Here is a 26,124-nt window from a genome sequence, read left to right on the forward strand (position 1 = left end):
TAAAATCAAGTGAGTCTTAACTGGCACGCTACCTGCTTTCCAGTGGTGACGACAGGTCACGTGTCATTGTTTAGAGCAGGAAACCTGGATGGCTTTCGTGGCAGTTCACTGAGATTGTATTTATGATTTACTTTTGTGCCCAGCCTAACAATGGGGAGGAATGTGTATCCAGTGGTGAGAGAGAGCAATCGGTAATATGGGCACAAGTGGAGCAAACCTGGACGATCATCCAGCTGCTGCTAGCTTGTAGCTGTAGCTCACCAGTCAGCCGGAGGGGAACGAGGAGCTAACCCGAGTTAGCAATTCGCTGTCTGGCTAACCGCTGTCATTCTCACGACTTGACTCTTAACCTCTGCAAAGCGGTTGCTTTCGTTAGTGACTTATTTTGTTGAACATATACGGACAATATGGAGCTATTCCAAGCCAAAGACGATTACATTCTTCAGAACGAGGACCGCGCTCTTTGGTATAGCCGAAAGGATGGTACCGTGACACTCAAACCTGGTACGTATCATTCCAACAGATGATCTTTTCCCCTGTAATAAACACATTTTCTTGACTAGTTGAAATCAAACTCCTAATCCATATTTATATATAACATCATTTGTGATGATCACCACCAACCTTAGCCACGATCATGCTTACAATTTGTTAACTGAATAAAAATAGTAAACAAGGTTGTCATAGTGTTTTGTCCAACTTTACCAATCATTTTACCGACAAGCCGGGGAATTTTAGTGACTTTTTATATTGCACTCATAGGCGAAAACCAGACATTCAAGTTCTTAATTACACAAATCTAATTAATAGCTGTAACAAGAGTCCCATCATACTTTTGTTTTTTTGACAGCTTCCTTGACTCAATTGTTTTTGGAAACCAGTTTGTTGTGTTCAAGGCCTCTGTAATGTCAACGTTATAAGTGAAAGTAAAAGAAGTGATCAATTAATAGAGCATTTCTTTACTTCTAAAGATGCTGATACCTTGAAGTCCTGTAGTCATCCTAAACAGGTTTACAGTTGCCTCTTTCATTATTTAATTGGAACAAGGGTTTCCGCTCCTTTCTCAACTTCCACTACACTCCTGTGCACACAGGGAAGTATTTTGTGAAGTAGAGTCGGGTTTGAATGGTTAAGATTTTATATTTATATTAGGAAAATATTAGTATTGCACAAGTCTCATGTCAACATTCTGCTCCCTTTGCCGCACCCTTCATGTGTCTTCAATTTTCATCTCTATGATGATGAATGGATCACCAGCAATACGGTTTTCCTTTGACTCAGCCTTACCACTGCTTGGTCTTAAATGATGTCACTTCCACTCACACACGGGTCTTAATTTTCTTTCAGCAACAGACCTACTGCTCGCTTGGAACCCAGTATGTTTGGGCTTGGTGGAAGGAATCATCGGAAAGATACAGCTTCACACAGGTAAAAATAAAATAAAATAATGGAGAGCTTCTTAAAAGGGCTACAAAAGGAAAAAATAATCTTAGTCTTTGACTACTTGATCCGGCAAATCTATTTCTGTGACTCGTTTCAAATTCATACGTGAAAATGAGTGCAGATGTAGTACTTTGAAATGCATCTCGTGATGATTCAATAGATTTGTTTTCTCCCCATCCTTTGCCTCTCAGAAGCACAGAGCCCGAGTTATTTTTATCATACACGCGGGCAATTGTGATATTTTCACAGACATGGTAGTTAAGCAGGAGTTTATACCGTTTTATTCAATATTTATTTACCAGATGTTTGCTGTATTATAAATAATTAATCACTGTGTTGAAGCTGGTTCCCTCACACCTTTTCGAATGTGAGAAATTCCACATCCGTCACGCACCTCTCCTGCTTCTACTCCTCTTGCCAGATCTTCCTCTCGGCCTTGTATTAATCCGCCAGAAAGCGCTTGTTGGACATTTGCCAGGCAACCACAAAGTCTACAAGATCATCAAGATAGCCGTCATTCCTCTGTCTGATGAAGAGCCTCAGGAGCTGGAGCTGGAGGTGTGTTTGCATCTTATTCAGACAAAGCGTATAACACTTGACCTCTTTGAGTGTTGCCAAGAATACGATGACTGCGTCAGTGTATGATTCATAATCGGCCCGTCAGCTACTACAATATATTAGTGTAGCTTTGTTTTGGTGCGAGGCCCACATAAAGGTTAGCGAAAGTTGGCTATTGCTAAGATGTCAGTCTTTCAGGGGAGCTTCATGGATGGTGAGGCACAATATTTTCAAGTGAGTAATCCTGACAGTGAAAGATTGCTCCCCAATAGACTGTTATTGGACTCCACCCTGTTTTACATTGTGCGGCAGAATAATAAGCCCCCCTCCCTCTCCTCCCACCCTCACCCATTTGTGCAAACAAATCCAGTTGCTCCATGTAGCCGCAAATAGCGGTAGTGTTTCCTCGTTTTGTCAAATTTACATCCATTATAATATCAGGTCTGTCTGGGTGACATTTTGTATACACTAAAATGACACAAGCTCCTCTTTTTCAGCTGTGCAAAAAGCATCATTTTGGAATCGACAAATCAGAGAAACTGGTTCAGTCTCCTGATGAGTCCAAGTTAATGAAAACCTTAAGCCAGATCAAATCCAATGTGGCTGTGCCCATTAAGAAAAAGGTAGGTCTCACTTCACACACTTTTGGTGTTTCTGATGTTTATTCTACTCTACCAGTTTAACAACTTAACTTCCTACCTAACCTACCCAACCTGGCCCTACTTTCTTACCTACCTAACCCACACAACTTGCCCAATCCAGTATTCCCCTGCCTTCCAGGTAAAGGAAAACAAAGAGAAGGAACGTCTTGAGAAGCGGCTGCTCGATGAGCTCTACAAAATATTCATGGATTCTGACTCCTTCTACTACAGCCCAACCTATGACCTGACAAACACTGTGCAACGTCAAGGAGAATTGGAAAAGTCCAATTTACCACTTTGGAAACAGGTCTGGAGGGAAACACAACTTGGACCATGGTCTTAACTTCTATCAGATTGTGAAATATTAAAGTTGGACGGATAAACGAAACTGTTTATTTATTTTTGTGAAAGGTGGATGACCGTTTCTTCTGGAACAAACATATGATTCAAGATCTTGTAGACCTGCAGGTAATGCTTTTCCCCCTTTTATTATTATTTTTTTCCCCTCTCGCATTAAAACGGGAATAAATTTACTGTGTCCAGCTGTCCAAATTTCTCAACATGAGCAAAGTTTAAGCACCATGACATGATAATCATTAAGTAATAAAAAGTGTGCAAGGTACAGAGATTATCTCTTGCATGCAATATGTGATATAGGGTTAAGATAGATTGTATTTGTATCTTAAATAGATTACTGTTCCTTCAGTAGAGGTGGCTTTTCTCAGATTACCTCAGATTTACTTGCCAACACTTAGAGCCACAAAGCAAATGTTAAACCACTTGGAATATTGCTTTGGTAAAAATAGGTGTCCTTCCTTCTGTGACATCAGAAGTGCCTCTCCCATGTGCTGTTACAGTGGAACACGCCTACTCTATTGTATCATTCCATTTCCTTAGTCTCCATGGCCAGCGAAAGCACCAACGCACAAACACAGCAACAATCTTCTGGTATGCAATAGCGCCATTTTTCAATTTGGGAACAAAGAGCTTCGATGAATTGGTGAAGACAAAAAGAACATGAGCTTGTCTAAACAAAAATAATTTCATTGGCAAGTCATAAATTACCCAAAAAGAGTTTCAATTCTTCTTCTCAATGTTTTTTCTTTTGCTTCCACTGTGGTCATGTTTGAGTCTTATATTTACTGGACAAGTACTAACAAAGATGTTATTCTAAACAGTAACTATTTCTTCTGTCTCAGACCCCTGAGGTGGACTTTGGGGTGATACCTATCATCCAGGGCTTTGTCCAAGTGGAGGAACTTGTGGTGAATTACAATGAAACATCTGACGAGGAACGGAGCAGTCCTGAAACTCCACCGCAGGAGGTGACCTGCGTTGACGACATCCATCCCCGCTTCACCGTCGCCCTCATCTCCAGACGTAGCCGCCACCGAGCAGGTACACTACCAAGCTGTAGCGCTTATGAACTACAAGGTCTTCTTTCCAATATAATTGTTTCAGAGTAGGTTTACACAATATAGAAAACCACTATTTACTTTTCACGTGAAAAAGTTGAATAGTCCATTCTCCTCGTCCAAAGGAATGCGGTACAAACGTCGAGGAGTCGATACAGATGGCCATGTGGCTAACTATGTGGAGACGGAGCAGCTGATCCACGTGCACAGCCACACTCTGTCCTTTGTGCAGACTCGTGGCTCCGTGCCTGTCTTCTGGAGCCAGGCAGGATACCGCTACAATCCCCGACCACGCTTGGAGAAAGGTCAGTGGGCGGAAATCATTTCTCATATTTGTGGCTCATTCTAATCCTAACACATTGTTTGAACATTAGTTTGATAGTCTCTCGAAATATTTTCTGTTTAAACGTGAATGTGTTTTCTGCCATTTCAGAAGAGAAGGAGACCATGCCATACTTTGCCGCCCACTTCGACGAGCAACTTGAACTCTACAAGAAAGAAGTAGGTTTGTTGTGTTCCATATGTTCCAAACTCCAAAATGCTACATGCTCTTTGTTCTTCATTTCAGGTCATCATTAACTTAGTTGACCAAAGTGGACGGGAGAAGTTGATTGGGGATGCTTATCTAAAGCAAGTGCTTCTTTACAACAACCCAAATCTAACCTATGTGTCATTTGACTTCCATGAGCACTGGTAAGACAATTACTTTTTGGTTTGCAATTTCATTTTTTGGTAACGCTGTGCATTTTCTTCCCTTTTCTCTGCCTCTCGTACCATACCTTAGTCGAGGGATGAAATTTGAAAATGTGCAAATACTGACAGATGCCATCTGTGACATCATCACTGACATGAAATGGGCCTGGTAAGTGTGACTGGCTATTTTGCAATTAGCTGAAAAGGACAGTGTGTTATTTTATGACATTAGAGAAAATATAGAAAATGTTGTACCATAGTGTTATCAGATTTGTCAGCTAATGCACCCTGTTATATTTGGATGTCTCTGCTAGGGTGGACCAAGCTGGCGTCATCTGCAAGCAAGAGGGAATCTTTCGAATCAATTGCATGGATTGTCTGGACAGGACCAACGTAGTCCAGGCTGCTATTGCTCGGGTGGTTATGGAGCAGCAGGTAAAATAATTACAAAGAACAAGAGCAACCCTTGGGTTTCTCCGGAGAATCTAGCAAACAGCATTCTTCAATTTCGAATGTTGACTTCTCTCAGCTGAAGAAATTGGGTGTGATGCCTCCGGAGCAGCCGCTACCTCTCCAATGTTATCGGATCTATCAGATCATGTGGGCCAACAATGGCGACACCATCAGCAGACAGTACGCTGGAACAGCAGCACTTAAGGTATGAGTTCTCTTACTTCCCGTGTGGGATGCGTCAGTATTTACAAAATGGTTTCCAATAGCGAGGACACTGTTTTGTTTGTAGGGAGATTTTACAAGGACGGGGGAGCGAAAACTGGCTGGCGTGATGAAGGATGGCGTGAACTCAGCCAACCGTTACTATCTGAACCGATTCAGAGATGCTTACAGACAAGCAGTAATCGGTAGGAAACGTTTGCCGATAATGTGCCCGCACATCTAAACAACTCTTCACTCAGCGTCTCACCATTTCCTTTGCAGATCTCATGATGGGTCATCCAGTGACTGAAGACCTCTACTCCATTTTCAGTAAGGAGAAGGAGCATGAAGAAAAAGAGCAGGAAAGCCAAAGAGGAGCCCAGGAGCAAGTCAGCTTGTTGTTGCAGACGTACATGCAGCTTCTCTTACACGATGATGAGAGGTTTCACGGTGGTTGGGCTCTCATTAACTGCGATATGAGGTTTGCAGCACGTTTCTTTCGCGGTTATTTTATGGGTCGTTTAAAGTACAAAGCAACCATTATTATCACATTTACTGTACCAGAAATCTCTTAAGTGTTTTGAGCTCAAAGTACATATGACTTCTTCTTTTCAGTCTTATCGACGCCACTAATAAAGACGTGGGCGTTCTTCTGCTTCTGTCCGACAAAGCCTACTACATTGCTTAGTAAGTCTAAACGAAATATTCCAACCTATTCAATGGGATCTCATCCTCTGGTTGCCTTCATCCCTAGCTACGACGAAGAAGCGGATAAAGTCAACCAGTACCAGCGCCTCAATTTAGAGGGTTTGGAAAAGATCGAAATTGGTAAGTGTTCAATTTCAATCAAAGCAGAAGTGGCTATGTGTCACCTGCTGAGTCAGTCAGCACTTCCGAAAAGTGTGTATGTAGCAGTTTCTCTCAGTGCCCTTATACTAATATCGGTGATGATTCATTCAAGGAAATGAAAACTAACACCCCACCAAAAAAAAAAAAAAAATGCAAGTGAAGTTGTAAGTGTGAATATTCTTTTGCAGGTCCAGAACCGACGCTGTTTGGCAAACCAAAGTTCTGCTGTATGCGCCTGCATTACAAAAATGAAGTGTCAAGTGGATACTTTCACACACTGCGAGCAGCCACCCGAAATCCTGAAGATGACGGAAAAGGTCGCATGTGTACCTTTGCACAACTAGACATCAATTCTATCGATTTAATCAGATTAAATGTTCTTTTGTATTACAAGACCATTTTTCTCCATTGTTGATTCAATTCTTAAATAATATACTCTGCTGCTTTACCCTACACGGTAATTTCTCCTGTGGGGATGATTAAAGGATTTTCTTATATCGTTTCAGATACATTACAGTGCATTGCTGAGATGCTTCGCATTACAAAACAGGCCAGGGGGTTGGAACTACTGGTGGTTGAAAAGAAGTTGGAGAGGTCATTTGTACATACATCACGATATTCATAATACTGTCTAAACACAATGTTAGTCCTGATGTTCATGTTATTTTTTTTCTTCAGGCGTCAGAGCAGACCTCATGAAGATATCATGGGGATCCAGAACAAAATTGGTGAGCAGGCGCAGGGCAGCTCTGGGCTGGCTCAAGGCAAAAGTTTCCTCCTCAATAAGTTCTCCTCTTTGAATCAGAAAGTAAAACAGACCAAAACGAACGTGAACATCAGCACCTTCAAGCCTCTCGGCAAGCTGGGAAATTTCTCTAAGCCTGACGTGAAGGTCAATTTCCTGAAGCCAACTATGCATGTTAACCTGTGGAAGTCAGACAGCAGCTTGGACACATCTGAATGCAATCCCGTCGCAGGAACCTCAAAAGATACCAACGACGTCAATTTCGATCTCTCGGATGATTCCGACTCTTATAATTCGGACACTGACCATCCGCGCTCCAGCTCCTTTGAGAATGTGGACTATGTGCTGCCCAGCTGTGGCATCGTAGCATCGAACCCGAGACTGGGCAGTCGCTCCCAGTCCGTAAGTAGCGCCGAGCTAAATATTCCCTCAATTATCCGCGTGAGTGGCTGCGAAGGCCAACAGGAGAGCTCTTCTCAGGTCAGCGAAGACAAGTCCCCGGCCTCAGTGGCTGAAGAAGCCATTCTGATTGACTTCGACACTCCCTTTGATGCCTACTGCCACCAGTTTGTCCAGGACGCGCAGACCAAACCCGTCGAGGTCTTCGGAGAACGGCCGCTCAAGCCCATCGTGCCTGCGCAGAATAAAAGCCCAGCGGACCCCAAGCAGCCAAGCACAACGCCACAGCATCAGCAGGAGGAGGAGGAGGAGGAGTCAAACCTCCCCAGGCCATCCCAGCTTGACGTCCAGACCACTACCTCCTCTTCGAACCTTCTCAACATTCAAAAGCCTAGCTCTGCCGTGTCAGGTGGCTCTCAGAGGAGTCTGGGCTCACAGCTGGAGAGCAGCCTTGGCCCTTCGCCCGCTGACAGCAACGGCAGCCGGGTCGTGTCCCCCTTTGCCAAGATCAAGAGCTCCATGGTCCAGGTGGCCAGTCTCACCCAAGCGGGGCTCACTCAGGGCATCAATTTTGCCGTGGCCAAGGTGCAAAAAAGCCCAGAGCCCGAGACGGTCAACGAGGCCCAAGAGAGTGAGTTGAAGGCAATGTTTACGCAGTGCCAGACCAGGATCATTCAGATCTAGTGCTTTGCTCAGAGAAGCAGTTTTGGAGGACGTCATATACAAACGTGTTGTTAGCGTAGCATTAGCAATGACTTGTTCTTAGCCTCACTCCTTGGCCAACACATGTGCCGTCACTTATATTCCCTTTAGTTTAAGTAGCCAGTGTTGTCGGGAATTGAGAACGTTAGGCAGTACTAACATGGCAGTGAATGTTTACATGCACACAAGAACATGCAGTTTCTCTTTTTTAAAAGGAACATTTTGCACCTTATGATATCCTCCAAATTCAGGCATTTGTCAATTTGATCAGTTGTCACTTGCCATCATATTTTCTTATCTCGATTTTTAAAGCCACCCCCTGACAAAATGTGCAATTTAATACTGTATATACATAAAATAAATCAGTTTTTCAAAAGGTTTACCACTTCTACATCGGAGGCACGTTTCTATAAAAGGCTGCATGTGTGCATCAGAAACCATTTTCAAACTAAACCATCCACTTTGCCTCAATGGAAGAATTTAACACATATATTCCGGAAAACAAAGCTACAGCAAACTAATTTTTAAGGAGCTTGAATGGTGTGCAGTTTTTTGTGCATGTAAACATAACACTGTTCTCAGGTGATTTTAATACCCACAATGCTTGCATGACAAGTTGGTGCTAATGGCTGACTTTGACAGAGCAGATTATTATTAGATGCATGATAATAGACCAACTCTGAATTAATAATGTACTACACAGTATGTGCAGGTCACCTATTGGTATTTGTGATAGATAATAATCTTTCGTAAGAGCTGTCCTAATGTCTGACCAACTAACTTGTGCGGATCCAACATGATGTTCTGGTGTAAACTATTAGAAACTAACAAGACAACACCTATGTAATATCAATATTGTCAAGTGTTGCTATTATGTAGTTCAAACTTTGATTACACAACACCTTAGTAAGAGTTTGAGGATTTTGAGTGTGTTCGGAGTATCTGCTCTGTTCCCTGTTTAACACCTTCCCTTGGGATTTTTTTTTTTTTTTATGGATGCTAGGGTGGCAGCTAAATGGAGATAAGAGCATATATCTGAATCAAATATATCAATATATATTTTGAAAAGTTGTATCAAAAGGAAGAAGGGTGTCTCCTTATAACCGGTCTTTAAACGGTTGGACTAATTCACTGTAATTTAAATTCACATTGTAGATTGTTGTTGTATAGACAGCCGAGTAGCACATTCTAAGTATATATGCAAATGCACCAATTCAATTATAAAGAAACTCCTGAAACTGAAAGCTTACTTGCCTTAACGGGGAATTAAAGTGGGATTCTATGTGTATATCAGGTATTTGTCGTAAAATCTACGTTTTCGATCCTTTTTTTTTTCTTCCCCACGTTATATTTGTGTACTGTACTGTATAGAAAATGTTCAGGGTAACTCATCTTGGGATATTTTATCAGCACCCCCCCCATCTTATGATCAGAGGTTTTGCATCATTGTTTTCTGAAAATATTAGAGACTCTGCCATGCGTAATCTTGCGAGTTAAAGATTTGGGGTCACTGTATCAAACCGATTGTAATCTGGTCTGTGTTGAGATGGAATATCCCAAGATAATTGGTCATACTTTTCATATTTATCGTGGTTAAATTTGTAAGTTTCAATTGTTTACCTTGTGGTTGCTGTATTATTATTTTGGAGAGTGGAGCTGCCAAAAGCTTTAAGGTATTGCTGGAATGTAATTTTAATGCAGAAATTGTATTTAAATATTGCATTAGGATTACAACACTGGATTAAAAGGAATCCTCAACATTCCTAAGAGACACCACAATTATGTTTTTTTTTGTAATGCAATAGTTTGCATTATTGTAATCCTGTTGAGGGTGATACTGTTTTCATTTATTTTTGACACAAGTACTTCAGCAACAATGTCTTCATTTTCTTTCTGTTGTGCCTGTCCTGCCCTCCTTCGACACGACAAGTTCTTAAAGCATTTCTTCAGCACTGTAGCCACGTCATCTGCTTGTGGATCACCCCTTTTTTTTTAATCAACCCTCTTCCAGTGTTGACATTGTATTATATATATTAAAGTCTCCTATTTATTCTCATCCTCTTTGGGTGTTACTTGATGGAAAAGTACATTGTCCACTTTTTGTCCAATATTCCACTGGAATAAAAAGTATGAACGTGTAGTATGATGTTTGTTATGTACAGTAAGCTCACTTAGCAAATGAATGGGAATACCAGAATACGTGCATTATTTATAAAGGAAAAAAAAAAGCAACTGTTATTCTACAACCTTATTTACATTTGTAAACAATTATAAACATTTGTATGCAGGCATACCGGTGAAAACTGTTAGCATGTAGCGACACAGCAACAAAAAATAACGAACAGATGAAATGAGATTTTTTTTTTTTTTAGTATCAAAAAGAGAATAGTTAACAGTAATTACGGCTCATTTCCATTGACGCTCTTGTGTTGTTCCATCCTGCAACTACGCTGAATCTCTAAGTGTTTGGCCCTCAGCCAGATGTCTCTGGACAAAGATGTGTGTCCCAGGCTCAGAGACAGCAACCTGACAACAGAAACTTGGTCAATTGTCTCCTATGGCACTATTTGAATATATTAAGAGGTACACAGTATAAGTAAATAAAATATTTTTAAAAAATTAAAGCCCACCTTGCTACAACAAGCAATCGGTGCAGGTCCTCAGCACTTATGCTTTGGGGATCGTCCTTCCTCATGTCTACAAAATCATCCTCAACTGACTGAAGACAAGGTAAGAAACAATTAGAATATCAAATCTGCTAAATATATTTATACAAATTGCAATCTATGTGAAATCATTTGCCATCTGAACTTGGAAGATACGCGGAGAAGGTCTCACCTTGGTCACTTCCTCCGAGATACTGTAGTCCAGCTGCCGGGCCACAGTCAGGTAGAGTCGGAACTTATTGAACTGTGTGGAGGCTTGCGCGTGTGTGGGGATGCTTGTGAGATATTCCTCCAAGTTCTCTGGAGCCACTTGAGGTTGCAGGTGTATCTGACAGTCTGACTGTTGGGTCAAAGAAAGGAATGTTTTGACGTTGTTTCAATTTCACATGTTGGGAAACATCTCATCATATTACGACTGGCAAGGCGCTAAAGCTTGATCGGCCGTCACTTCCAACCCAAACAAAAGTGGACATCTGACCAACCCTGGATGTTGTTTACAATGTGCTGCCCTTCTCTGCAGACTGACGCCTCTCTAGATTGTCCATGTGGCACACAACTGCCGCCATGGCAACATAACAGCCCAGCACACAGGAATAGCATGCAATGCATTCCTTGCACTGTTGACAACAAAGTGAGACCCATGCTAATGCCCCCCGGCTAGGGATGTGGGTGGGCTTATACGTCCAGCCAATGGCAGCTGAGACAGCAGCGTGATGCTGGCTGGAAACAACCTCCAGCGTCGGACATGATCCAGTCTCAGGAGAGGCTGGTGGAAACCTAACACTTCCCAGGCCTGGCAGTGGGGGGGGAGCGGCTTGCTTGTGGCGTGGGCGTGTAGCGTCAAGAGAGATCAGTGTGGCTGCGTGTCCTCACCGACAGCAGGGAGCGCCCCTCTGATGTGATCAGCACGTTAATATTGCAGGGGAATTCCATCTGGTGGTAGTTAAAGTCATAATCAACCTTCTGCCACGTGATTACATTCCCCAAAGCGGTGACATTGCGCACACCTACAGCACCAGAAAAACAGCGTTAGGGTCAAATGGTGGTGTCTGAGCCCGCCGGCTCGGGTGGACCCCTCACCTGTCGTGTCCAGCTGTCCCTGCTCCAGCCGGGTCTCATCAAGGAAGAGGGAAGTGTTTTTGGCCAGCTGCAAGGTTCCGCTCAACAGCCGGTTGGCCACGTAGTCCTTCTTTGGCACCATACGCATCTGATTCATGTTGTGAAGGCTCATGGCCAGATAGAAGGACTACAGTGTGTGGATGGAAGAGTGGTTGGGTGGACACATTATTATTTTTTGGGGAAAAATACATTTTCAGAAATATTGTCAACATGGGAAACAATATTCAGAAAGATTTTCAGGTTATAGCACGGAGACAGGACACCACGATGAAATGAATCTTGAGTTTTACTCACGGAAGGAACAAGTTGTTGGATGACCTTGTAGAGGTGTTGGGTGAACGAGGAGGTGGTGGGACAGCCACTCAGGTTCAGCGCAAACTTGCCCAGAGGTAGCACATCTCGTCTGGCATAGCTACAAAAAAGCTCAACATGAAAGCTGCTTCTGTGATTTGCAGAACAACGCAAACACGTGATACATACACGTCAGAAATAAGATGCAAGATGAGGTACTCGGCGGCCAGCGAATCTCCAAGAAGAACGTGCGTTAGATATGCAAGGAATTCACTTCGGACTGACGCCATCTCACTCAGGGTTGAAGATAAAACTAGAAAATGGGACATGGATTATTCTGTGTGTAAAAAATGCGGTTCAGTTCATACACGTAGCAGACAGAGATTCAAATTCAGGACAGCTAAGGGACTTTGCTCACAGGCGTGGTTGTCTTGCAAGGTGGCACAGGGCAGAAGAGGGTTGTTATGTGCTAGTACTTTGGCGTAGACCATGTGGAGGCGAGGAACCAGTGACGCAGGTGGGCTGTGCACTCTCAGCTCCTCCGCTGTCTCCATCGACTCTGAAGGGTCGATGAGGGATGAGGACGCGTCCCTGCGTGGACGTAGAAAGCATCAGCGACAGATGTCCAGGCCAAACTACTCTGAATCGTGTCTTACTTGTCTTCTGCCAGAGCGCTGAGAGCAGGACTCACTGAGAGGATGCCATAGACTTCCAGAATGTCATTCACTTTGAAGCCCTCCCAGTCCTCATAGATCTGCCAAGAACAAACCTTGACTTAGGGCCTAGCAGTCACACACTTCAGTTTGATGATATTTATGGATAATGCACCTTAATTAAGCAAGACGGGCCTTTTTCGCCTGGGAGAGGGAAGTTGAGGTCAAGATGAGAGGCGGACGCCACGTGGTTGGGAACAACGTCCGACTCCTTGCAGTGTTGGGTCGGGGGAACCTGAAGACCTGCAGGAATGAGCAATCTCACTTAAGGTCAACATTGTTGTTAAGAGAAAAAAAATGTGTTGTGTTCTCATACCTGCATGTGGTTCCCTTTGTTTCTGTGGCTGAGCATCCACACCATCCATCTCATCGTCTTCATAACTACGCTTTTGTCTGTTTGGAGCGTACGAGGTGGATGGCAGCACTCTCGCTTGACTCAATTCAGCATAACAGTGCAACACAGTTAAGGGAAACTCGGTAATGGTGTAATTAAGCCCGTATGTTTTTCATCATGATCAGGATATAGCTTTCACCCAGGAGTTTTCCCCAGGAACAGGTACACAGTAGAATGTTTGTCTTTCGGATGTCACAATGTTTTTGGAGTTAAAATCCACCTGAGGAAATACACAAGAGTCATTCATTGGGACATTTATAGATCTGGAATGATGCAACTGTGGAGGACTTACTCCGCATTCTGTGAGATCTTTGTACTTCCCACACCTTAACACCTGATGATAGAAATAAAGAAAAACAAATGATGACATTCTTATTCTGTTTTAATGGAAGTTCTTCACTGGTTAGGTATATTTAGAACCGTGAAAAAGACCGAAGATGCTCACTTTGGCTTGAGATGATGGATCAACACCTTCATACACTCTCATGTATAACTCTGGATCAAACATGTCCTGAATCAAACAGCGGAACTTGACCAGGCTGTCAGGCTTCAGGTAGTGCAGTGGGATGTCATTCATCGATGGAACCTAAAACAATAATATCATATTAATATTTTCAAGACAAAAATATGCTCTGAAAAGTGCAGGACTGTTACCCAGGTGTGAGCATCCTTTTCTTTTAAATGACTTTTGAAGAAATCAACCACTTTTGCCTCCCAACCAGAATTTGGGTTGTTCTGAGATGCAACTGAAATATAAAAAAAGAGCACATTATAAAAAAAAAACATTTATATAAATAATGTACAGAAAAGTGGTTGTGAGAAAATGATTTTTTATTGAATCAACTTATTTGAAACGATGCGGTGTTACTTTTTACGTGACGGCCTGGAAAGTCACACGAGTACATCATGGCCATGAGCTCCCAAGCTAACCAGTTACACTCACGCGCCGAGTTTTAATGTCGAATAGGGAAGTTCACGTGAGGAGCTTACCAAACATCTCCTCGACAACACCCAGTGGGTTGTTAATCCAATCAAGTGTGGAAGGCATCGTTACCCAAGACGAATGCTTGATGTTGATGAATGAAACCTAGTAAAGTTAGCGATCGCAGTAGTTACTTGCATTTACTTGTGACAGGGCGATAGAAGAAGCTAGGGCGGGAAACAAACGTCACAGGGCTATGCGGGGATGCGTTTGTTTTATACTTTCAGACCTCCCAGATCTATTGTGGCACAGTTGTAACTTCCGTGTTAGGTTTTGTTTCGGCTGTTTCTGTACCACCGAAAGTTTCACCACCCCGAGAAATTTACACGCAAAATAGATTATATGACGAAAAAGGTAGAAGTACAATCGTGGCAGTACTTCTTTTCCCTTTCAGGCGGCAGTAAAAACCGGATGTGACCTCACATCCGTGTAGCAGGCAATATCCGTTTGAGGGTGCTGCGTTTGGGTTTATTCGGAATTCAGAAAACTAAAACGCGATGGTGTTGGTTATTTATCCTCTGGCATAAAATAATCACTGATACAGTTCTATTATTTAAATACAGCATTGAGTTGGTATTAGTATATCTCATACAAGTCTACAGTTCATCTGGTAGAACTGAGTTTCTTTCTTCCCAGTAGACAAGAACGCATCATGCTCATACTGCCTGCCTACCCCGGTAGTGGCTACGTGTAATTGAGAGCAAAATGGCAGATAGAAAAAACAATAACGTTCCTAACCCCGGCGCAAATTTGTTATTTAGTGGGGCTCCGGAGTTTAACTTTAATTTGCCTTTTATACCAGTGAGTCAAGCCTCTGATCCCGCGGTGCTGTCAGGAGGTAAGATGCCGATAGCCGAAATGTTAGCATACAAGCTTATTAGTTAGCAGACTTCTTGTTGGGATGTCATCTCATTTATTTCACTCTTACAAAAAACACAAATGACAAGCATGATAAATATTGTTTTTTTTTGTTTTTTTGACACGTTAACCCAAATTTGAAACCATGTCATGTGGTCAAAATTTATTTCAACTGGATTGACATTAATTTATATATGCAGTTAACGTTATTCACTTACGTTCTCGTATTAACTGTGTTGAAATGAGATTCCATGACGAGTGTTTTTGTCTTCTATATACGGTGCAGTATTGTATTTCTTGTAGTTTAGTTTTGTTTGTTTACAGAACCTAATTTATCTGTAATATACCAGTGTTATGTGTTATTAATGTTTTGTGCATGGATAAACCAGTTCATGTTTTAAAATGTGCATCCATCAGAGGATTCTACTGAAGTTGGCGAGGAAGACAGCTTTTTGGGACAAACCTCTGGAAACGTACAAGCTCCTTCCACCTTCAGCTACTTCTCCAACCCAGTAACCAGCAGTGACCCATTTGCTTCTATTGGCCAAACATCATGCCCGCCACCATCATCGTCCGCAGCAGCAACAGCAGCCATGAGCGCCGTCCCGGCGTCTGTTCCTAGCAGTGTTAACATGGCCCCGCTGATGCCTCCAAATTCACAGATGAACACGACTCCTCCTGTTTTCGGCAATACGGTGTTTCAAAGCCCAATGGGCCGCCACACTCCTCCCCCTGGTACAATGACCCCACCACCTCCACAGATGCAACCACAGAGTCATAATCCATATAGACACACGGCCACCAGCAGCAAAGCCAGTCCCTATATTCCAGCTCCAGAAGTTCTGCCGCCAAGCCACACACCCCACGCATCACCCTACAATCCTTACTCGGTCACCTCAGGGTCACAATCATTCCCGATGTCAGGACCCGCATTCTCAAAGGTAAACCTCATCTATGCTGAATTGTATTTGTGAAGGTTACTATTATGCATGGTAAATGATTTTCCTCTTCTCCTCCACTTAGCCTCCTCCCACTCACATGCAGGCATCACCACCACCTCCTCCCCCAGCCAATCCTACTGGTGCACTGGTGCCTGCTGGGCCCATGATGCAATACAACTATAATGTATATGAGCCCATTCAGCCACACTGGTTCTACTGCAAGCTAGTGGAATCCAAAAGTGTGTGGCTTCCTTTCAGTATCATCGACTCCCTCCAGCTTGAGGAGACGTATAACTCTGGTACTTTTTTTGTTGTTCCTTATTATCACTCATTATGAATGTTTACTTGCGTAAAGATTTAAAAATCGTTTTATTCCTTGTAGTTCAGCCAGACCCAGAAAATGTGATCGTACGCACCGACGGAGGTCGGTTTGATGTGCACCTCTATGACCGCACGCGCTCAGCTGTTTACTGGGAGGAGGAGGAATCGGAGGTTCGCCGCTGCACTTGGTTTTACAAAGGCGACACGGATAGTCGCTTCACCCCTTACTCTGAGGAGTTCAGTGACAAACTCGAGGTTCGTCATTAAACGTCTTTTTACTGCTAACTAAAAATCAATGTTCAGCACAGTGTGATGTAAATTTCCTTCATATTTTTATTCCCGCAGGCCGAATATAAGAAGGCCGTATCCACCAACCAGTGGCACCGCAAACTGGAGTTCCCATCTGGTGAAACTATTGTCATGCATAATCCAAAGGTAAACCTAATACAGTCTTGGAAAAGTGCTTGTAAAACAATAATTATTTGCTTTACAGTTATGTTTGTGTTGTTTGACGAGTGACCAAGCTTTGTTGTCAATGTGTCTGTAGGTGATAGTGCAGTTCCAGTCCTCCTCCATGCCCGATGAGTGGAGCATAAATCCGGAAGGACAGAGTCGGCCCAGAGTGGTGAAGAGAGGGATTGACGATGATCATGATCAAGTCCCCGATGGTAGACAAGATCCTCTTGACTATGTCCACACATAGGAGGACACTTCGATAAAGGCCAAATGTGTTCTCGATTTCTTTTCCAGGTGAGCTTGCCAAAGTGGACCATCTTGTGTTCATGGTTCATGGAATTGGTCCGGTGTGTGACCTGAGGTTTCGAAGCATGGTTGAGTGTGGTGAGTTTAATGTCAACGGCTTCTTGGCTATCTTGTATCACAGGGTTTCAATTTTTCATAATTGTCCAAATTAAAAAAAAAAATTGTGTTTACAGTGGATGATTTCCGCACCGTGTCGCTGAAGCTGCTGCAGAGTCATTTTAAGAAACCTTTGGATGATCACGAGATCAGTCGGGTGGAGTTCTTGCCTGTCCATTGGCACACAGCTCTACATGGAGATGCCACAGGGGTGGACAGGTGAGAAGATCTCATATGCTAGTTTGGAAAAGCAAAGATTTTTCATTTTTACTCCTCAACCTCTTTGCAGGAGAATCAAGAAAATCACATTGCCCAGCACTGGGAGATTACGTCACTTTACAAATGAGACCTTGTTAGATGTGCTGTTCTACAACAGTCCTACATACTGCCAGACCATCATGGACACAGTTGCCTTTGAGATTAATCGACTTCATGCCCTGTTCATGGAGAGAAACCCTGATTACAAAGGAGCAATATCCGTTGCTGGCCACAGCTTGGGTAAATGCTCAATCTTTTATTGATAATCTATAGGATGCTTTTTTTTTAATATATATGTATAAATAAAAATTTATATTGTCTCTGCAGGGTCTCTCATTCTCTTTGACTTGCTGTCAAATCAAAAGACTGACATGACCCCTCCTGCAGTACCCGCCGTTAACGGAGAAGCCAAGCAGGTAAATGGCTTTTTTTTTTTTTTTTTTAATCAATCCATCGAGGTTAGTGAGCTGTCAATAATTGTAGCCTCGTATGCTTCAAAGTGGTTAAAAAATTTGGACCCCAAAATCCAGGTGGCAGCCCCAGCTCCACAGCCTGTGGAGGAAGAGCTCAAAGAAGAGGAGTTAGAGGACCTTTCCGCTGTGCTGGAACATCTCGGCCTGTCAGAGTACAAGAACACCTTTGACGAGGAAAAAATTGACATTGAATCTTTTGTAAGTGAAAATTAAAGGTCTGATTATTCTGAAATGTTTGATACACACTTTGGTGGATTTTTTTTTTTCTCCATGATTTAAAGTGTGGGTTTGACTTGACTGATTTGTTTTTTTTTAGCTCATGTGTACAATCGAAGACTTGAAGGAGATGGGAATTCCGCTCGGCCCTCGGAAGAAAATTGCTAAATTTGTCAAAGAAAGAGTGACGAAACAGGCAAGTTTATCAAATTCATTTTCTGAACAATGTGACTCTTTTTCAAGTCTGACTTTGTGTCCATCTTCAGGAGAAGAAAGCTGAGGTTCAAGCGGTCAGTCAGGTTGTTGAGCCTGTACAAGCTGCTGAGACAAGTCCTGAGAAGAATCTACCTGCGGGCGTCTCTTCCATCCACGTGGACTACAACTACTTTGAAGTTGGCACTGGCCAGGTACGTGAAGATGATTGTCTTTTTGAAATGTGAGCATACTTACCATTTTTTTACTTGGCAGGTGTCTGTGGTCTACCACAATCTCGACTTCAGCCCAGCAAATTTCTTTGCTCTGGGTTCTCCAATCGGCATGTTCTTGACTGTCAGAGGCTTGGAGAAGATTGAAGAGAGCTATCAGCTGCCAACCTGCAAAGGATTCTTCAATATTTATCATCCGGTAGGGGTTCCTCCTCGTTGTGGATCCAAACGAATCCACCAGCGTGTTATAAATTTGTCTCTCATCTTTGTCTCAGTTGGACCCAGTGGCATATAGGATTGAGCCCATGATAATACCAGACTTGGAATTGAAACCTTTTTTGATACCTCATCACAAAGGAAGGAAAAGACTGCATCTCGGTAAGAGAAAGAATGGCTTGCAGATATCTCATCATCGTGACATCCTGTAGCTGAGGTCCCTGGAGCCCTCACATATGAATGTATGTCGGCGTTTCAGAGCTGAAGGAGAGTCTCTCCAGAATGGGCTCGGACCTGAAGCACGGTTTTATCAGTTCGTTGAAGAGCGCGTGGCAGACACTCAACGAATTTGCTCGTGCCCACACCTCGTCTGCTCAACTTCAGGCAGAGTTGGCTATGGTGGCCAATCAGATTGAAGAGCAGGAGAAAAGAGCACAAGATTGTGAGTCTCTCTTTCAGATACAATTTCGATATGTGCTTTTGGCAATGTTGACGCTCTGTTTCAGTTTCAGAGGAAAAAACCCCAGAGATCCCCGAACCACAAAAAGAAGAGGAGGCTCAGGTCAGGATCGGGATGCTGAATGGAGGCAATCGGATCGACTTTGTCCTGCAGGAGAAGCCCATTGAGAGTTTTAACGAGTACTTGTTCGCCCTCCAGAGTCATCTTTGCTATTGGTACAAAACTTTTTCATTCGACAGTCTTGCTTAATATTTATCCCCAATTTCCATCTAATAAGTAAAAGTAATCATGAATATTGAATTTGTGTTTTGTAGGCAATCTGAAGACACGGCTCTGCTTATCCTCAAGGAGATCTACAAAAGCATGGGGGTCCAACCAGAACACACGGTACATTAGTACAATAAAGCCACCCCCCCATCATGAAAGACTTGGCCAGTTGTCGGTTTATTTCATGCCATTTTTCTGGATTGTTTGTAATTTCTTTTACTGGCTATCCACGCGAGTTGTTGTATGCAAATGTGTGTAATACAAATGTATTATATTATTTGTCTTGAGAAAAGTGAACGATGCCATTGTAGATTTTAAAGAGTTGACAAGTTTATTATAACATTTTATAGTATAAATTATAGAACTGGACAAGAAAAGAAATGTAACATTAGATAAAATGACAACGGACAGGAATGAAGATGTAGCAGCAGTTATTGAAATGAAGCCTGAATGAATGCATCCAATGGGAAAATTGACCAATAAATCATTTTCTTTCACATTTCTTTGTGTTCAGGTGTTTGGCTGAGCGGAAGACAATATCTATTAACAAAATGAAACAATGACATAAAGTTGCAGTAACATTCATGAAGATCACACATCATTGTGAGAGTACCCACCTGCCCCTTCTTGGTTGACTTCATGTGTCTAATGTCAGCTGACTAGTCTGGAATAAAATTAAAGGAGTCTGCAAGAGTTAAAACATCACAACATAGTTTAAAAAAATAATAATTCACATGGATTAAAGACATATTGTAAAGTATTTACAAGAATGTACCATTACTGGGAATAAATAGCGGCAATAAGCCAGCCGCACAGGGCGAAAATAACAAAGGAAACAAAGAAAATAAAAATTCAGGTACCTTCAGACGCAAGATTAGGTTTGCATGCTCACATTAGATCTTCGCGCCTTCAACAATCACATTAACATGCTTTTCTATTAAGACAGTGACCGATTGTCACGGACAATAAAAAAGGTCCCTTTTATTAAACTCATAAATAGAATACTAACTGAACAATACTGCTGCACAATTAATATTAAAATGATGTATCTGCCAAATCGATTAAAAATTGGAATTTCACTTTTAAGAAACGGCGGAAATGTATTGGACGAGGTGACACTTGACGGGTAGCTCAGCAGTGAGGTGGGGTCCATTTCACAGCAAGTCAAAGGTCAATAATACCTGCGAGCTGAATGACTTTCGGGGTGAAAATTATTACAAAATGCAGCAGGGTAAGCAGCGACACGATCATCCATTCATACATTCATTTGTCTACAGCTGTTCATTAATGTCAGCATCTCACAATGGACACGGGGCGATGCTCAATCTTCCGCTTTGTTCTGCGGCTTGAAGGCCTGTTTGCGGAGATGAGCCTCGATCTCCTCCCGGAACACCAACATTCCCAGGTAGGAGTGGGAGGCCTCGTTCATGGCTTTGGACTGGATGCACATGCGGTACTGTTCCGGAGTCAGCTCGTCGGCGCACTGCTTCTCATGCCACAGGTGAAAGAGACTGGACACCGGCGTCCGGACCACTATGAGTTCACTCCGAAGATACTTCCTGTACAAGTGGACGTCTTCTACACCCCAGCCTTTCACTTCAAGATCGAAACCCCCTAAGAGAGGCAAAACGATTAGTTCTGGACAAAATCAATAATGAATAAATGAAAGATCTTACCGATACTTAAAAAATCCGAGCGATACTGACACGTCATACCAAAGCCAAAATCTCTCCAAAAACCAGCATCCTTCTTGTGGACCTATTTCAAAACAGACAATATAATAAAATATATTTTGTGTCACGAAAGATGAAACTACATTTAGCCATCAATCAAAAAGGTCTTACCAGCTGAAGTTCAACAGGTGGAGCCAGCTCCGAATTTCCATAAACTATGGCAGGATTGTACAGACTAAACACGACTGGATAGAAGACCTTCTTGTCTATAAAAAAAAAAAAAAAGTTTACTTTCAAATATGACAGAATGATTCAAATGTGACGCATACTTGGTTCAGCGTGGAGACGGCACGTATTCAGGAAGTCCAAATTGAAATGAATGTCGACGTCGCAGAAAAACATCAGAACGTCGCCTTTGTTCCAAGCACGTGCTCCGATATCCAGGCCCCGCCCTCGGGAAAACTCCTCATCCACCGGGATCAGAGTGTAATTAGAAAAATTTTCTTCCCTGGCAAAAAAATAACAAATGATACATTCAACATTGTTTCATATGCGTGACAATGTCTCATTGTAAGTTAAAAAAAAAAAAAAGGACAAACCTTGACATTGTTTCCAGCGATGACTTCACCTCTTGGAGCCCTTCTTTGCCAAAATAAACCACTGTGAGGTGAATGCGTTTGTCCTGCCGTACACACACCTCCCTAAGAGTAATCGGTGTTACAAGCGAGCACATGTCAGGAGGAAACAAATGTTCTCACCTGAAGTTGTCTAAGAACTGTACAAAGGTTTCTGCTCTGCCCGCCAGTGGCACAATGATATTGATAATCATCGTGGATGCGTCCACAGTGGTGCTCCTGACTTTCATCAGTGGACCAAAAGGCCTGAAGAGGGTGACGTGGCGGAAGGTGTTGGACTCCTTTTTCGCAAAGAAGAGCTCGTAAAGTGAGCCTTTGTCCCGCTCGGTCCGGTACATGCCTGCGGAGAGGATAGCACGAAATTAGCGTGTGGATGTGACAGACAGGCAATCGTACATTTATACAAAATCTCCTAAATATTATTTGTATCTTGCGTAATAACAGCGGTTGCATAACATTTCTTGGCATTTATTTCCTTCACTGGAACATTTAGTTGATTCAACCGAATGAGACATGTCTCTTCATGAATTCCAACGATGACTTATCCCAGCCAATCATGCATGAAGAGCACGGTTTTACCTCAAATGAATTAATTGTAAATGATAATGACTTTAGATTATCTTAAAGTCTTATATTGTCCCAAAAGATTGACATTTTTGGGTTTATTTGATCAAAAAAATGGCATTCCTGGAAAGGATCATCAAATAAAAGTGCTGAGCTTGCATTTGAGGGGAAAAAAAAAAAAAAAGCAACTGGAACACAGACTTGCACATGGCACACAAGAGGAAGGCCAAATTGGAAACATTTGTTTTTGTATCACAGGCGGCGCCCATATTGAACAGTTTTGTGAAAACTTTTCCTGGCTCCATCATACCTTCCACAAAGTGGCCCTCTTTGTAGGCTTGCCTATGCACGGGGACGTCATCCTCCACGCCGTCCTCCTCGTCGGGGTTGTTGATTATTTCCAGCGCCGCTTCGATGACCTCCACCAGTTCGTCTCGGCGATCTTTGCGAACGGGTTTCTCCTCTGGGTGTCGCGTCAGTCCCATCTCCAGCTGGTACACCTTGGATGAGGTGAAGCTCTCAAAAGGCACCAGAGCGTACTCACTGGGCAGGCGGGCCCCCGCGTTGACCTCGGCCTTATCGATCTGAGAGTGTAGGTAGTCCAGCAGATCTCCCGGCTCTTGCTCCTTGTTCTCGGCTAACCCCGGCGCCTCGGGGAGCTCCTTCTTGTCCTGCAGGAGTTTCAGCTTCTCGCTCATTTCCTGCAGCTCCTGCTTGAGCTGAGCGATCTGCCGCTTCAGACTGGCGGCACGGTTCAGGTGGCGCTCTTCTTGCTCCTGCAGCAGGGCGTGGTAGTACTCCTTCCCGTAGGGCTCGCCGGCGATGCCGGGCAGGACCAGGCTGACGTCGGCTTGAGGGGTGCACTCCAGCAGGTAGGCTAAAAACAGCAGCAGCAACAGAAGGAAGAGGCCCAGGAAGAGCCAGCGGACCCGGCCGTGGAGCAGCAACCCCCGTCTGGGCATCGCGCTCTCATACAAGCTACGGCTGAACAGTCGGCATTCCCTTCCCTTCCCTTCCCTCCCTCACATCACTTTAGACACAATTGCACAAGTGACATTTTAGATTTCTTTTCTTGCAAGACATTTTAAGAATAAATGGGTGGAAAATTAATTCTGGTCTGGAATTCTTGGATCTTTTGGTAAAATATTCCCCATGTGAATCCATCTGATTGTCACCTATGGGTGAGAAAAGAAAAATGGTGATTAGAATGTGCTTCATCATCATGGGCAACAGTTATTTTTTTTTTTTAAATCTGAGATGCGAGTAAATGCTGCTGGGTTTTTTTGGACTGATTCCGAATCCGAATAATAATTAACAATAACTTTTTAATTAGGTTTAGAAACACTTGGATTTTTTTTCATATCACACAAACTTAAAAAGAAAAAAGAAAAAACTAATATGCCAGTAACCAAGAAAAGTTGTTTTTGAAATCAGGGTTAAAAATGCATTTAGGAACACATCTCATGTTGTGTTCGGAGGGAATATATTTAAAAGAGGATGATTTATGTCACCTACCACATGAGACACAAACAGGCTGACGCCAGTTACATAACACAACAGCCAAACTGCACCACAAGGCTCCAAAATTAAGAAAAAAAAACTGACTCTCAAACTGTCCTGCTACTTTCCGTGAAATAGTTTAAAAAATAAATAAATGCAAAATACTCATCCTGAGATAGCAAAATAAGAGTGAGCCACAACATTATGACCAAACTTTGCAGTAGAACTGCATCATACAATAAGAGCCGTGTCTCATTTATGGTTATAAAAGTGCATTATATTGAGGTTTTCAATTCGGCTTTTCACTTTTTAGGCGTGAAGGTCAGTGCAGCAATTCTTCTAACCTGACAGCTTTGGTCGTTACCTGGCCTTTAAATCAGTCACATAGCTCCAATGAATAGCAGCAGGGTGCAAGAGGAGTTCACCATTGTAATTCTTATGTACAGCTTGACGCAATCTTAAATGTCCCTGAGATTTTTTTTTTAATTTTATTTAAAAAGTATATAAAGATTACATTTTGGAAAGTTGAGTGTTATTTTGTCAGTATTTTTTCATGTAAGCTGCAAGTAGTTCTTGGCTATTGGCCTGACTTGAAGTTCCCATGATGAACAGGTTGCCAGCAAATTGCAGGGCAATTTTGGAATGTGGGAGCAAGCAGGCAGAAATACAATCGCACAAACGTGGCGATAATATACGAATTCCTCAGAGGAGGGAACGCCAAACCTCAGAACTGTGAGATTGACAAGCAGCCACATAATGATATCTTAAAGAAAATTCTGGCTTTCGACACAGAGCAAGTAAGATGACCATGTTTAATTAAGACTTGTGTGGCTTTTCTCCAATTAGTAGGAGCTCTTCCCATATCCCAGAAACATGCATTTTAGTTATTCATTTTAAATTGTCAATGGCTGTGACTAGTCCAGGGTGTAACCTGCTCCACCTCTATAATGGACAAGCACTATAGAAAGTGGATGATGGATGGACTTAAGTCAAGTCATTCATTAACTGTACAAAAGTAAATATTTTTTTTTAAACGTGAGGCAGCGTGAGATCAAAAGCAGTACTAACTCTGTTGATAATCTGTTTATAAAAGACAAAAGTGAATTATCAATTATTTTTGTGCGTCAACAATTATTCTGAACTCTCTAAACCGGAAGTCGACCAGGTTATGCTGTTAGCTTAGCGACATTGGGTTATCTCTACGGTTTCCCGTTATTTGTCCTTTTTTAAAACGTCCCGCAAGGAAGGTTTGTCGTGCAAACCCAAATAACTCACGTCATCATGCCCGTGTCCCTCGCGGTTTGCTCTTGAAGGAGGAGGTTGGGAGCAAAGCGCACAGCGACAGGCAGCCTGTGTTGCAAAATGCCACGGAGCAAAAAGAAAAGAGTGGGTTGGCGTCCACTTCCGGTCCGCACAAGCCAATAGAGTTCAATCACGTCACTAAACACGTTGACGCTCCTAATAACAAAATATTTATCGCTTAAAAAAAAAAAAAAAACCAAGTTAAATTGCCGCCCAAGCACCTAAATGCATTCATGCAAGGAAAGTCCTGCACTGATATTGTTTCGCTTTTGTTTAGAAGCAACACGTGATTTTTTTCTGACAGAATATAAAAGTTCTCTGAATGGATTTCTGTGAATGATTAATTTCCCTTTTGGAAACAGCCTGTTTTGGATTACAAAATTTGTGGAATTAATTCTACATACTGTTGTGTGGAGGAAGTACGTATTCCTGAACTCTGTACCATATGCTATTCGCTTGTGAGCTGCGGTGTCCGAGTCAAGTCAAGTCAATTCAAGTCAAGTCAAGTCAAGTCTATTTGTATAGCCCTAAATCACAAGCAGTCTCAAAGGGCTTCACATAGACAAACAATTGACAATTATTCTCAAAGCATCCCCTGATTTTAAGCTCCCAAAACTCCCAAAAAACTCTACCAGGGGAAAAATGAGAAACCTTGAGAGGGGACCACAGACGGAAGGGTCCCCCTTTCAAGATCACCAGCCTGCAATGGATACAGAGAGGACACATAAAATACATAATATGAGAATCAATGGAAAAAGTGGATGTGAAAGCGAAGGGCTCCCGGAGGTGCCCTCGATTGTCCTGGCAGTCCTGCATGTTTTATAGGTCTCCTTGCTGCAACACACCTGATTCAAATGATCAGGATTGTTACCCAGCTTCTGCAGATCTTGCTA

The 26,124-nt window shown here is 42.6% G+C and overlaps 4 protein-coding genes across 7 annotated transcripts; 2 read left to right on the forward strand and 2 right to left on the reverse strand.

Annotated features, from left to right (window-relative positions):
* The first annotated feature begins 24 nt into the window (after positions 1-24).
* inpp5f (inositol polyphosphate-5-phosphatase F) lies at positions 25-10,155 on the forward strand. 2 transcript variants are annotated; one of them, XM_088384720.1, is made up of 20 exons: positions 25-504; positions 1,348-1,428; positions 1,865-2,001; positions 2,499-2,624; positions 2,764-2,949; positions 3,054-3,110; positions 3,842-4,040; positions 4,183-4,362; positions 4,491-4,558; positions 4,626-4,750; positions 4,842-4,919; positions 5,065-5,185; positions 5,280-5,408; positions 5,493-5,610; positions 5,687-5,885; positions 6,020-6,091; positions 6,159-6,232; positions 6,442-6,570; positions 6,760-6,847; positions 6,932-10,155. In XM_088384720.1, the coding sequence occupies exons 1-20, from the start codon at positions 408-410 to the stop codon at positions 8,079-8,081; spliced, it is 3,414 nt and encodes a 1,137-aa protein (XP_088240846.1). In that variant the 5' UTR covers positions 25-407; the 3' UTR covers positions 8,082-10,155. The 2 variants fall into 2 exon arrangements, with proteins under 2 accessions (XP_088240846.1, XP_088240847.1); XM_088384721.1 differs by having other exon boundaries at positions 2,782-2,949.
* Positions 10,156-10,295: 140 nt separating this feature from the next.
* On the reverse strand, positions 10,296-14,680 carry mcmbp (minichromosome maintenance complex binding protein). The gene is made up of 16 exons (XM_088384726.1): positions 14,273-14,680; positions 13,937-14,028; positions 13,728-13,868; positions 13,575-13,616; positions 13,413-13,502; positions 13,205-13,340; positions 13,004-13,131; positions 12,832-12,929; positions 12,594-12,766; positions 12,365-12,488; positions 12,179-12,296; positions 11,846-12,011; positions 11,639-11,772; positions 10,938-11,105; positions 10,730-10,818; positions 10,296-10,625 (listed from the first exon to the last, which is right to left on the reverse strand). The coding sequence occupies exons 1-16, from the start codon at positions 14,328-14,330 to the stop codon at positions 10,499-10,501; spliced, it is 1,884 nt and encodes a 627-aa protein (XP_088240852.1). The 5' UTR covers positions 14,331-14,680; the 3' UTR covers positions 10,296-10,498.
* A 225-nt stretch (positions 14,681-14,905) lies between these two features.
* On the forward strand, positions 14,906-20,056 carry sec23ip (SEC23 interacting protein). The gene is made up of 18 exons (XM_088384723.1): positions 14,906-15,102; positions 15,540-16,063; positions 16,146-16,362; positions 16,446-16,639; positions 16,730-16,819; positions 16,932-17,052; positions 17,135-17,224; positions 17,320-17,461; positions 17,532-17,740; positions 17,828-17,916; positions 18,031-18,171; positions 18,290-18,385; positions 18,456-18,596; positions 18,658-18,813; positions 18,890-18,992; positions 19,090-19,272; positions 19,337-19,505; positions 19,605-20,056. Exons 1-18 carry the CDS (start codon positions 14,970-14,972, stop codon positions 19,684-19,686), a joined length of 2,880 nt encoding a protein of 959 aa, XP_088240849.1. The 5' UTR covers positions 14,906-14,969; the 3' UTR covers positions 19,687-20,056.
* On the reverse strand, positions 19,863-26,008 carry csgalnact2 (chondroitin sulfate N-acetylgalactosaminyltransferase 2). Of its 3 annotated transcripts, none has more exons than XR_015860259.1 (9): positions 25,205-25,665; positions 22,740-23,604; positions 21,989-22,205; positions 21,830-21,931; positions 21,560-21,738; positions 21,402-21,496; positions 21,234-21,315; positions 20,175-21,171; positions 19,863-20,097 (listed from the first exon to the last, which is right to left on the reverse strand). XR_015860259.1 is itself a non-coding variant. In XM_088384725.1 (9 exons), exons 3-9 carry the CDS (start codon positions 23,389-23,391, stop codon positions 20,879-20,881), a joined length of 1,620 nt encoding a protein of 539 aa, XP_088240851.1. In that variant the 5' UTR covers positions 23,392-23,604; positions 25,205-25,279; positions 25,883-26,008; the 3' UTR covers positions 19,863-20,878. The 3 variants fall into 3 exon arrangements, 2 of the variants coding, with proteins under 2 accessions (XP_088240851.1, XP_088240850.1); XM_088384725.1 differs by adding an exon at positions 25,883-26,008 and having other exon boundaries at positions 19,863-21,171; positions 25,205-25,279; XM_088384724.1 differs by having other exon boundaries at positions 19,863-21,171.
* Positions 26,009-26,124: the final 116 nt, after the last annotated feature.

The sequence above is a fragment of the Syngnathus floridae genome, chromosome 9, assembly GCF_059516105.1.
Source record: "Syngnathus floridae isolate MCC-2025c chromosome 9, RoL_Sflo_1.0, whole genome shotgun sequence".
NCBI classification, from domain to species: domain Eukaryota; kingdom Metazoa; phylum Chordata; class Actinopteri; order Syngnathiformes; family Syngnathidae; genus Syngnathus; species Syngnathus floridae.

Bases quoted from the DNA above. Each gene is read 5' to 3' on its own strand.
- csgalnact2 (XM_088384725.1), bottom strand. From the start codon at position 23,391: ATGCCCAGACGGGGGTTGCTGCTCCACGGCCGGGTCCGCTGGCTCTTC. The intron at 22,206-22,739 runs GTATGATGGAGC...TCCTCTCCGCAG, and splicing joins AGAGGGCCACTTTGTGGAAG to GCATGTACCGGACCGAGCGG. The intron at 21,497-21,559 runs GTATGCGTCACA...TTTTTTTTATAG, and splicing joins CCGTCTCCACGCTGAACCAA to ACAAGAAGGTCTTCTATCCA.
- inpp5f (XM_088384720.1), top strand. From the start codon at position 408: ATGGAGCTATTCCAAGCCAAAGACGATTACATTCTTCAGAACGAGGAC. The intron at 4,559-4,625 runs GTAGGTTTGTTG...TCTTCATTTCAG, and splicing joins TTGAACTCTACAAGAAAGAA to GTCATCATTAACTTAGTTGA. The intron at 6,092-6,158 runs GTAAGTCTAAAC...CTTCATCCCTAG, and splicing joins AAAGCCTACTACATTGCTTA to CTACGACGAAGAAGCGGATA.
- sec23ip (XM_088384723.1), top strand. From the start codon at position 14,970: ATGGCAGATAGAAAAAACAATAACGTTCCTAACCCCGGCGCAAATTTG. The intron at 18,172-18,289 runs GTAAGTGAAAAT...GTTTTTTTTTAG, and splicing joins AAATTGACATTGAATCTTTT to CTCATGTGTACAATCGAAGA. The intron at 18,597-18,657 runs GTACGTGAAGAT...TTTACTTGGCAG, and splicing joins TTGAAGTTGGCACTGGCCAG to GTGTCTGTGGTCTACCACAA.
- mcmbp (XM_088384726.1), bottom strand. From the start codon at position 14,330: ATGCCTTCCACACTTGATTGGATTAACAACCCACTGGGTGTTGTCGAG. The intron at 14,029-14,272 runs GTAAGCTCCTCA...TTTATATTTCAG, and splicing joins TGTTGTCGAGGAGATGTTTG to TTGCATCTCAGAACAACCCA. The intron at 12,767-12,831 runs GTAAGACACGAT...ACGTCCACGCAG, and splicing joins AGCGCTCTGGCAGAAGACAA to GGACGCGTCCTCATCCCTCA.